The sequence below is a fragment of the Sitophilus oryzae genome, unplaced genomic scaffold (assembly GCF_002938485.1).
Source record: "Sitophilus oryzae breed Bouriz unplaced genomic scaffold, Soryzae_2.0 scaffold_813_pilon_pilon, whole genome shotgun sequence".
Lineage (NCBI taxonomy): Eukaryota > Metazoa > Arthropoda > Insecta > Coleoptera > Curculionidae > Sitophilus > Sitophilus oryzae.
In genome coordinates this window covers 1,445,747-1,458,001 of record NW_022147432.1, presented here as the reverse complement: position 1 = coordinate 1,458,001, position 12,255 = coordinate 1,445,747, and the positions used below count along the sequence as shown (strand labels likewise).

The 12,255-nt window shown below is 34.5% G+C and overlaps 1 protein-coding gene across 3 annotated transcripts in view; it reads right to left on the bottom strand.

Moving 5' to 3' along the window:
* The window catches only part of LOC115889269 (tRNA pseudouridine(38/39) synthase), a 16,451-nt gene extending 4,196 nt beyond the window's left edge, over positions 1-12,255 (bottom strand). Inside the window, exons 1-6 of one of the 3 annotated variants that reach the window (XM_030909210.1) lie at positions 12,207-12,255; positions 10,325-10,458; positions 10,151-10,269; positions 9,873-10,074; positions 9,601-9,813; positions 1,565-1,715 (exon numbers count right to left, since the gene is read on the bottom strand). In XM_030909210.1, the coding sequence (XP_030765070.1) occupies positions 1,565-1,715; positions 9,601-9,813; positions 9,873-10,074; positions 10,151-10,269; positions 10,325-10,399 (760 nt within the window). In that variant the 5' untranslated portion in view covers positions 10,400-10,458; positions 12,207-12,255. Of the gene's footprint in view, positions 1-1,564; positions 1,716-9,600; positions 9,814-9,872; positions 10,075-10,150; positions 10,270-10,324; positions 10,467-12,206 lie in introns of those variants that run through there. The other 2 variants (XM_030909209.1, XM_030909211.1) reach the window with 2 other exon arrangements.

Here is a 12,255-nt window from a genome sequence, read left to right as displayed (position 1 = left end):
CAGTATCCGAGTACCCCTCTTTCAAAATTCCAGTAATCATAAACATTGGGTTAAGGATTTGTGATTCCTTAATCTTTATATTATTTTTGTTCTCTAATACTTGTCTTAGTTTTTTCTGCTGAGTTTCATTGCAGCTCTCTATTATTATTGCTCCATTTTTCAATTCTTTTATATTTTTAAATCCTCCGTCTGTATCCTGAATAGTAATTTCCTTTTTGAGCTGTCGAAGTGTTTGTTTTGAATCAACTACTTTATCTATACGAACTATAGTTTCTAGCTTTTTAGATGTTGTTGGCGTCTTCCAAATTTCTTCGTTTTTCTCTACTGATGCTGTAACCGGTGATATTTGCGATGGTTGTGCTACTGCAGTGTATGTTTTCTGCCGTGTTAATATGGTTTGTGAGGTCTCTTCTCTTTTACTTTTTTCAGTAGCATATATCTTGCAGTTGTAACTTACGCTCCAATGAATTTTTCTCTTGTTCTAATTGTCCAATTTTATACGCGATTAGAGATAAGTTTTCATATATATATAGTTGTAGTAGCCGTTCTTACTACAGTACATCTGCTGGATCTGTGTCTATGAAAGGAATGCGGGCAAAAAACATTTAAATAAACAGCAATATATTTTATACGTCGATTTGACGAGTGCGTCACCGCAAATCGCTCCGCCCACTCACTTTATTGGCTACTTGTAAATTTGTCGAATTTTTATTGATGGGACGCGTCGTCTAATTTTTTACGAAAAACATCGAGAAAATATCGTTTCCCCTCTCACGGATACCCCAGAGCTACAGAACGGACAGACGTACTGTATATCTTGTTTTCCTTTATTTGTTACTTTTTCTATATCATACAGTGCGTCAAACTTTTTTGATAATAACTGATCCATAGTTATGCTGTTTTTCTATTTATTTTCTTGAAGAGTATTATTTACAAAAGAAAGTTTTTCTGCTTTGTTCAGAACATTATCATTTAGCCAGTCACACTGCCTTTTATTTTGGTTTTCCACACCTGGCGACATATCAGGCCCCAGTCTCTTACCCGATGTTTTTTCTTCATTACATTGGTTGCCGTAGAGTGTCTGTGACGTCATCGGTGGAGGAGTGCGCGCGACCGCTCTTTGAGGTCTAAAAATTTCGTCCTGATTCATTCCACACTCACTTTCAAACTTTCCGACGTCCCCCGGTATGCTCGGTCTATTATCTACATTGTCCCTGCATTTCTGCTTATCTCGTTGTTGTTTATCTGTATATCATTTTATATCCAAAGTTTTTTTGCCCCCGGTCAGTTTATTTATTTCCGCGAATTCTGTAGAACCGACGGAAAAAGACCTAGTTTTTCGCACAATGTTATCGCTAACATCCGCGATTTTGCCACTAGCGGCTTTACTGCCACTACTATTTTCCCCCATGCAAATCTCAACTTTTAAGTTTGTCTATATCCACTAAATAACACACCGGATTTAAGAGCGTAATTTTAAAACGTGTATTCGGGACCGTATACATATACGAACTTGACAAATTAGACTTTAATTATTTTTATTAAGAAAGTAATTAATACTAACCATTAATTTTGCTACTTTCATTGTCTAAAAGTTCTATCCTGAAATCAAGTATATTTCTCACAAACTGTACAACGCCATTTCCAACATCCATTTTACAAAAATTTCTGAAATCATGACTCCCAATTAAACATTTTGACGCCTGTCTCATAGCCTGTAATGTAAATAAAAATGCCTTCATATATTATATAGACTTAAGCCTTGTATATGAATTTTTAAAGTAGCTCAACCTAAGACGTTTATGGATGTAAAGCACCAGATGGCGGGGCGTATTTCACAGTCTTTTACTAGAGAAAAATATTTTTTGTTACTCTGAATTTTGAAGCGGCCAATAAAAACAGAGAAAATAAAAATCGACAATTTTCGGACTGTGCCAATTGGTTACTAATCGACCAGATACTTTTTGTCTATTAGATATGCTATAAAAGCTGGTAATTATACAATTCGACCATGTAAATACCCGACAAATTCCGCAAGGCCGACGAGGTCGATGTTTTTCACTGATAAGAAAAAAAAATGTTTGTTTAGATAATTTTCGAGATATTTTTTCTTTCTGAATGCACATTTTAAAGTATTTTATATTCTTTGTCCGCTTGATCTATTATACTGGTCGCACGTATCGAAGTTTTATTTCTTGTAGTTTTAAAATATTTTCTTGTTTCTTTGTAGTTGTAATGTAAAATTAGATTAATTTATTAAGTTTGATTATAATGTTTAGTGTAGACTACCAGAAGAAATTTAGTAGTGTTTTTATATTTTATTTTGAAGTTAAGTAGTAGGTGAAGGGGTAATTTGGTTAATTTTTCTTTATGTTTGATTAATTAATAAGTTTGATAATTTGTTTAGTGTAGAATACAAGAAGTAGTTTGTGTAGTGTTCTTGTAAGAGATTATATTCATTTATTTTGTAGTTGAGTAGAAGGTGAAGGTATTTGGGTATTTTTTTCTTTTTGTTTTTCTTCTAATAATTATTGTAGTAGTTCTTTTAAATATTGTGATAGATACATTATAATCTTCCTTCTACTTTTCTGGTAGTTGAATATACGAAAAAAATCTGATCAAATTTATTTTAAATGAAATTAATCTAGTCTTATTAATTAATCAAATTAAACTAGTCAAATAATATTAATTGCAATCAATTATTAAAAAATATTAATTATTTTGGAAAATAACTTTTGAAATGGAGTATTATTGATAAAATTTAGCCAATTTTTTTTACCCAGTAGCGTATTTCAATATGATCTTATCATTTATCACTGTATAATAACTTTGTTGTGGCAGAAAAATATACCAGTTAGTTTCAAAATATTATTTTTTTTTCAAACGTCACAAAAGTATTAATTTTTGCGACGTGATTGACAATATAAAAAAGTCATTTTAACGCCTAGGCATAAAAGTAAAGCACTTTACGCCTAAGCATAAAAGTATGAAAATATATTATTAAAATGACATAAGTCTCAAATTCAACGAGCCGTAACCATAGTTTCTCGATATATAATTACTCATGGTACAAAGAAAACTTGAAAACAAGGTATGGTCGATAGCGTCTCCAATTTCGTTCAGTTTGCGCATATCGCCTGTGACGTCATATGCCATACAACAAAATATCCGTATTGTTCAATTGCCACTAATAAAAAAAGACCTAAAATAGGGAAGAATTAAATAACCCCTAAAGTTATGTAAAATCATCGAGCTGGACATTTGAAAAGTTATGACACATTATACACATTTATTATGTGTCATCTGTTTGAAAATTTGAAATTGGCGCGTGGAGCTTGCCGACCAATATTGCCGTTTATCACCTGTGACGTGGTGACCAACCTGCGCAATATCATACCTTGTTTTTTTTGTATCATGATAATTACTTACAAGGTATGAGTTTTAAATATTTTTATAGTTCAGATCGAACAGTCATACGAGACGGTCGTGCTTTCGTTTCGTTTGTGGACCGCCGGTATTGAACGTTTGTTTTGTTTTGTTTTGTTTGGATTTGTCGTGTGTTGTTATTCGGTCTTGACCCGACCCGGTTCAGTTCGCTAGTTTTCGCTGAACGTGCGTTTCTGCTTTATTTTATATAATTATTTTTATATAGATATTTTTTAAACGTGACCTAGCTTCGTTGACATTGACACTGTTTTTATTATTGAACTATACTGTCTTGTTTAATTTAATATTTTCCGATTTTGCTGTTCCTTTACACTTCCAAATGGCAGATTTTAAGTGTGATTCGTGCCAAAACCATCTCGGAAAAGGAAAATATAGACTTCGTTGTAGTGGGGAGTGCCGCCGCAACTTTTGTATGACCTGTACTGGGCTGGACAAGACAACCACAAAAGTGATCCACCAGCAAAAGTTCAAAAATATTAGGTTTTTCTGCAATGTTTGTGATTCTCCCACGATGAAGTATCTCCATGACAAAGTTTCACAGCTTCAGAAATCACAGATCCCTCTAGAAACTGTTGAAGGTCTGGGAACCTGTTTAAAAAGGAACAACGACCTGCTTCCAGTCATAACTGAAATCTATGACATATTGAGTTATCATGACTCCAAATGGAAGTCTTTATACAAAAAAATGGATGATATTCACTGCCACCACTCCAAAATTTCGGAAAATGGTCAACAATCTTTATTTCATTCGATCAGTGAAATAAAACAAGAAATACTCAACCTATCATCCATTTTTATGGACTTTCAGGATGAGTCTGTTAGGGTCCAGGTTCATGACTCTTCAAAGGTAGATCTTTTGAAGGAAGTCAGTGAGCTGCGTAGGAGCGTAAATCAGATGGCAACCACAATAGAAAAGTTTGCTGCCCAAGGCAAGCAAAATAATAGGAGTAGCCCACCAGCAATAAAAAAGTCAACTTCGACTCAGACAGATTGCCAAGCCTCAGTGGGTGTCACTTCTTCTAAAGTCAGTACTCCCCCACCTCACAAACCCTCCATTAGAAAAGCCTGGCATTATGTCGTTGTGTCCAATATCCCATCTCCCTTTACGGCAAACCAACTGGCTCACTATATCAAGGATAAACTTGGAACTTCGGACTTTATTCGTTGCTTTCCTATGCTTAATAGTGAGGACAGTTCACTCTCAAAATTCAAAGTTGGAGTGCAGAATATAAGGCACCTAGAGCGGCTGCTTGATATAAGTATGTGGCCCCCAGGAATTGAAGTAGTCAATAGCAATGTCCAACCATCTTTGACTCCCTCGGAGGTATCGCCGCAAAAATCAAGATCTTCTGCCATGGGATTTCAACAGCCTAAGATTTCCACTTTGGAGAAACGAAGCCTTCCACAATCTTCCAATTTACCTACAGATCTAGCCAAGGAGGTCAAATACGTTAAAATTGGTTCAGACAGGGAGGCTATAGCTGCGAGTAAGTCCTTTGGGCAGCAGGAGGCGAAAAATATTATCAATAAGCATCCAAGGGAAGGTGAGGTGCTGAGTTTGGACCCAATGACTCCACCTATTGTGCGGTTATCGCGTGAATCGGACACGGCCAATGGACGTTATTTGTTGGCGAGACTAAGGGACCCTTCGATATTGAAAGCTGTCAGGCTATTCCTTGCGTACCTCCATGACCAACCCCCCAGTGCGTGTTTTGAGGGACACACCAACACCAGCATCAAGTTGGCGCTAGCATCGGAAGGTCTCCCATGCGACATGGACTCCCTGCGCAAGTTGTTTTATCGCTTCCACGACGCGTATGGCATTGGCGTGGCTGAGGTTGAGGCAGATCTCTCCGCCTTCAGGACCTTTTTCTCATCAGAGAAGCTATTTCACCTTCAGAAGTCTAGGGAAAGCCACAGCAAGTATTTTTCCAGTGGCTCTCCATCTAAAAATAAAAATTTTTAATTCATTTGACGCGAACAGAGGATCAAGCACCCTCTGATAAATCGGACGATAGCAAGCTAGGTATTTTTCTTATCAATGTTCAGTCCTTAAGACACAAAACAGATGAATTATTTCTTTTATTGGAACAGCTCAAATTTCCTGAAATCATTGCCATAACGGAACATTGGTTAAATACCGATGAGCCCGTGTTTGTGAAAAATTACACAACAATAGCTAGATTTAATAGAAGTAATTTATCTCATGGAGGTACTATGATAATGTCTACCAACAAAAACCTTACGGCAATAACAAAATTTGATCACTTATTAGCCGAGAAAATGTTTGAATTTTCTATCATCTACCACATTGCTTATGACCTCTATATTGTTTGTATTTATAGAACACCTGACGCAGATATGCATATGTTCTTTCAGAAATTACTGAGTTTGCTAGAGTCCCTGCCTGTGAATAGCAGGTTGATCTTGTGTGGTGACCTAATATTGACTTCTCCAGTGTGTGTGATGCTCGGGTATCTCTCCAGTCTATCTTCGAGACTTTTGGTGTAGTAATGCATGTTAATGCACCAACAAGAATCACTAGAACTTGTTCTAGTACTATAGACTATGTCGTGTCATCCTTTGATCCAGAATTGGTTGACTGTACTGTGTTGAACTCAGGCTTCTCTGATCATGAAGGAGTATTAACAAAATTTTCCATAAAATCCGAGAGTAGAAACACTTTTCGTAAATTAGGACGTATTTTTTCGGAAAAAAACTTTATAAATTTTAAGCAGCTTTGTCTAACAACAGATTGGCATGTCATCTCTGGTGATGTAGACACTGAAGTTTCCAGATTTACACAAACATTATCTGGTCTGGCATCCAAAGCCTTTCCTCTCAGGCCTGTCAAAATTAAACATCATAAACCCTGGACTATTAAGGGCCTACGTACATCTGCAAAAAACATGCGCTCTTTATCTCACCTAAAAAATTCTCGGATAGTGTCTTCTTTCACGAGTACGTGAAACTTTACAGGAAAATTTACCATAAGACTATAAAAGCCGCCAAGGACATCTATTACAATAGGAGGTTGACTGAGTCCGGTAACATTGCCAAAGAAACATGGTCGATTGTGAATGACTTGAGGAGTAAGGTTTCTTCGTCCAACATAACCTCAACTTCACCTGAGGACCTAAACAATTACTTTGTAAATGTGGCGAAGAATATAGTGAATACTATCTCACCCTCCCTTGATCCTCTATCATTTCTCTCTGACTATAATGTTAATTTGCACAGTTTCTTCCTTACGCCTGTGGGGTTGGCAGAGCTTCGCAATACATTAAATGATATTAAAAATAAATCTTCAGCAGGGACTGACGGACTTACTCTTAAAATGTTCTCTAGTATGCCGGAATGTACATTAAACCATCTTTCAGCCTTAATTAATATGTCATTTGAAGATGGTGCTTTTCCAAATTGCCTTAAGTCGGCGATAATTATTCCTTTGCATAAAGGAGGTGATAAAGAGCAAGCTTCCAACTATCGTCCAATTGCACTCCTTCCCACGTTATCGAAGATCATGGAGAGACTGGTTAAAAAAGAGGCTTGTATCATTTCTTCTAAAATACAAAATACTCACCCCTTTCAGTTTGGGTTCTTGAGTAACAAATGTACAAATGACGCTATGTTTTCGCTGTTTAATAATGTATACTCCAGTCTGAACAACCGTCTCGTTACAGCAACAATTTTCTGTGATTTCTCGAAAAGCTTTCGATTGTGTTAATCATAACATCCTACTAACAAATTGCAGTACTATGGTATCAGGGGAACGCCTCTTGAATGGTTTAAGTCCTACCTTAACAACAGAAACCAGCGTGTGAGGGTTGATAAGACTGTGTCTTCTTGCAAGCCAATAGAATGCGGAGTACCTCAGGGCTCAGTGCTAGGTCCTATTTTGTTTCTGTTGTTTATCAACGATATTGCTAGTCTGGACATCAGTGGTAAAATCTGTCTCTTCGCGGATGATACTTGTTTCACATGGAGCAGCCCGGACACCACGGCACTTCATAGAACCATTTCCAGTGACTTAATCAACATAAAAACATGGTGCGATTCTAATTATCTGTGTCTCAACGTCTCTAAAACTAAAGTCTTATCATATAAAAGTACGTTGCTACCTTTTCAACTTGATAATACCACCATTGACGTCGTTGATTCTGTGAAATTTTTAGGCCTTGTTGTGGACAACTATTTAAAATGGGATTTGCAATCGATGCTTTAGCTAAAAAATTAAGTTCTGCCTGTTTCGCACTTAGATCAGTTGCTAATGTGCTTAATTTGTCAACATCTAGGACAGTCTATTATGCCCTTTATGAGTCGCATCTCCGATACGCACTTCCATTCTGGGGTGCGTGTTGTGCGACTCAATTTGAGCGTATCTTCAAATTACAAAAGAGAGCTGTGCGATATTCACTGAGGCTAACCAGTTGTGCTCACTGCCGGGACTTGTTTAGAAGATATAAAATATTAACTCTTCCTTCCCTATTCATACTCGAATCCGTCTGCCTAGTTCGCAAGCACGTATCGAGTATTTCTCTAGAGCCAGTTCATGGCTATCCAATTAGGAACGCAGAGCATAACATGTATCTGCCAACCCCTCACTCTGAGTTAGTAAAGAGTTCCCAATTGTACAATGCAAAAAAAAATGCACTATCATCTGCCATCTGAAATTAATTCCATTTCATCCTTTCCTGCATTTCGCAGAGCCTTGAGATCATACTTACTGGAGAAAGCCTTTTACGCGGTTAACGATTTTTTTATTAATATCTAGGGTTCTAAATTTAACACACATTCACTAAATTTAAGAAATGATTTTGTTTTCTATCCATTTAAATTTAGTATTGACATTATATATAGTTGTTTATTTACATGTATGTTTATATTTTATTTATATTTAATTAAATAAATTTTTGACAATGTACAATTTCTATAATTGTATAAAGTATTGTTTTAGTTTTGTATGTTTGCTGTTAGTTTTATATGTTTTTTTTTTTATATTGTTAAGTGAAGTTTTGTATGGTTTTTATATTCTTTTTTTTTAAGCTTTGTCAACAAAATTGTTTAATTTTTTTATGACAATAAAGCAATTTCTTCTTCTTCTTCTATATTATTTGGAACGTTTGAAATTGTTTAAAACATTATTTGTGGCGTTTGAAAAAATAAAAATGACTTTTGTGCTTCGGCTGTATGTCAAACCTAAAGTCTCGCCACGAAAAGTGTCATTTTTACTCCTAATAAAACAATATACTAGAATGTTTTATGGTTTAACGGGCTTTGTGAGTTAAAACATAATGATATTTTCAGTTTTTATAATTCTTGATCGAAAATAAACGGCGTCAGCGATGGCTATGAAATGAAGATCGCTGTCATTTTATATGTAAATTTATGTGGGAAATGTCGTCGACCGTCGGAAATGTCGTAGATCGTCATTTCCCTGCCAACTGGACGCCGTTTTTTTTTCATATGGTACAAAGTTAAAGCAAACTTGACTCTGACCATGTTTTACGCTAAGAAAGATTTATTTCGTGTAATAAAGATTTAAATGGTGTATTAAGTACATAATATTTATTTAAATGTCAAATAATATTATTGAAACAAGTGCCAAGGTTTATTTTTAATTAAGAAAAAAATTAATCAAGAATGTATAAACGTTTTGTTTTCAAAAAAAAAAATTATCTTAAAAACGTAAAACCTCAATTTAGAATAAAATGATCGAAGAATGAAATAAAATTTTATAGCCCTGGGTCAAATCGAAATAAAGTAAGTGTATGTAACTTTTTTTAAATATTAATAATTACCAGTAATTAGCATTAATGTACCAACATATTGAAAATTGTTATTTCTTTATTAAATACAGTTTAGAATCCTTAAAATAACAGTAAAAATAATCGAAAATCAACAATGAAATAATAGTTTTGTTTAAATTTCTTAATCAGCTGAGCCCTATTATAGTTCGCAAATATCCGAGCTATATTATTACATTACTCTGAGGGAAATACCACAAATAATCGATATTTTTGACTCCGCTCCTAATCACATGCTTCATTCTTTTAAAGCTTTGCGATTTGTTCGCCAGAGGCAGCACATTTTGTCGAGAGGTTGACCAACTTTAAGAATATATAAACAAGGACTTAAGTAAAAAAATATTACCTCAATATCTAGGGTTCCTTTTACAAAATAATATCTATACAAGCGACTTATACAGTCAAATCTAGAACTAAATTGAACAGGAACAAGTGCCCATGAGATACATTGAATAAAATCTGGTAAAACTCTGTTTAATACTTTACAATAATTAATTTCTTTGTCCAACTCGTGTTCATTTTCTTTGGTAAGTCTACTTCTTACTGTTATTGAAATTGTCTGTTAAAAATCAATAGTGATACTAATATAAGTGATGAAAAAATAACAAGTTACTTTACTTGTCCAAAAGAGCTAACGCCTTTATCTGTTCGACCACATCTGTTATAATTAGAAGAACTTCTGTCCTTTATTAAACACGTTTTTATTAGAGCTTCAAATAAAAAGTACTCAATAGTATTAGTTGTGTCTTCTTGTACAGCAAATCCTTGATAATTCCACCCTAAATAAAAGAAATTTAACAGAATATGTCTGTATCTACAGCTAAAAATGTCACTGATTAATTAATATCAAGATATAAATATGTATATATAATATAATGTATTGATTTATGACCAACCTAGTGAAATCAAAACTATTGCTATTTTGTTTTCGTTGGTGGTTACTATTAGATTTAGCAATAACATTTTGTAATTGAAAGTTATGTGCTTCTAAGGACTGAATTTTTGCTATGAGTTCCTAATTTAAAAGTAAAAAAGTCAGAAAAAATACAGTTTTTTGATAAACAAATTACCTCTTTAGATAACCGATTCAGTTCTTCGCTTGACAGTAATTTTGTTTGTTTCTTTATTTTTGCATTATAATCCATTTTATAAGCACACCGGTACGAAATTAAGAAAAAATAAAAATTCTGAATATCAAAATCATGTCTGAACCATAGAGAAAGTTAATAGTTTAGAGAGTGGTGAATCGCGTGGTAAAATGTTGGGAGATTGCGCTTTTAGCGCCCTCTACTTGGCTACAGGTACGAACTATGAAAGAGCGGGAGATTTAAATTATTATTATACTTATTATTTTTAAGGCAATTAAAACTAAGAGTGCCCTTAACCAAAAACAGTGATATAAATGGAGATACCTACTCAAATTTTATATTATCATGATACTAAAGGATACAAATACAGCATTTATAATCCTTTTGTGACACCTTTTTATTCAAAGTTATACACGCTAATATAAAATTTGACTATCTCATTTGTTTCAGAGTATTTTTGGTTAAGGGCACTCTTGAGAAAAAATTTTCCTTTTTTCATGGGAAAACGATTAAATGGGAAGAATTGAATGGGTTCTGGCGCGGTGACCAATTATTGCATTTTGTATTAATTTATAATACCCCTATTCTAGACAAATATCTAGCTACATTGTACTTACAGTTAAATAGCTACATTGTACTAGCTATATATACATTTTACAGTTTTATGAAGGCTATTTTTCTTTTCATCGTGCTTTGTCTGTGATTCGCGTCAGACTTGAGTACTATGGCTCGAGATGGCTCCAGGAATTATTTACCTTTACAGGCCTAGAATATGAAGATTCACAGTAGAATTTTTGGTTTTTACTGCCTATTAGAAACAAACCTACCCCCTACATCAAGGGACATACAATTATGCCTTGTTCTCGGCCATGATATTCCTTCCATTCTATATCCAACATCCAACTTAGCAGACCTGATTTCACAACAGGGCCTAGATATGGTCGGATGATATTTAGAATAGCATTTGATATCTCTTTCTATACAACTTTCATTTAATAATTAAATAGGAGGGCTGGATGGTATAATTTCTGAAAGAATAGCCAGTGAAATAAAAACTTAGGCATGGACATTACCTTTCTTACCTTTATCTGCTATTTTTTAATAAAAAACAACTGTTTAGTTTGCAGAAAACTAAAATTAACAATCAAAAATTTCTTAAAAAATGATCAAGCCTTTGTACTACGCCGCGTACCGCTTTTTGAACAAACAACAAAGAATGAGATTATACAAGGTAAATTATGATTATTGAACTAATAGGTACCAATTCGCCAATTTGGGGAGAAAAATGTCCCGATTCACCAAAATATCCCCATATGATTATTTTAACAAAAAAAAATAATTTTAATAAAAATACAATATTTATTATATATGTTAGAGAGATTAAACTGTAAATTACCTTCTTGTTTTTTAATCCCTTCCCTAGTAGTCATTAAATAATTTGAGGTCACTAAATTTTCTTTCAACTTTCTTGCAGCATTTGCAAAGGGAAGCACAAGTAAAAAGCAGATTATAATTTTTAAGTTGGGAAAGATATATCGTCCCGCTCTGTTTTTAAAGCTAAAAATTTTACGCCATTTTCAATCAGCAATAAAATGTTGAAACCCTTATAATTCAACTTTATTGCTAAAATCCCTGACAAAACTCCAAATCGGCTCCGATTCCCCAAAATTTGGGAATTCCCCTTTAATTGGCAACGCTGAAGGTTTAGCGTGTTCTTTCTGAATATGCTAAGACTAACGGATTAGTGTCGAAACACAGATAGCTAGATGGACGTATTTCGGCACTTGCGTCGATGCGCTACAGGTACATTTGCCTGCGCGTCGTATGTCTTCTGGCAGTCTTTTAATTTTTCTGTTTGTCTATGGTCTGAACCAGTCTGAACATGGCTTTGACAAGGAAAGAGAGGGGACGGG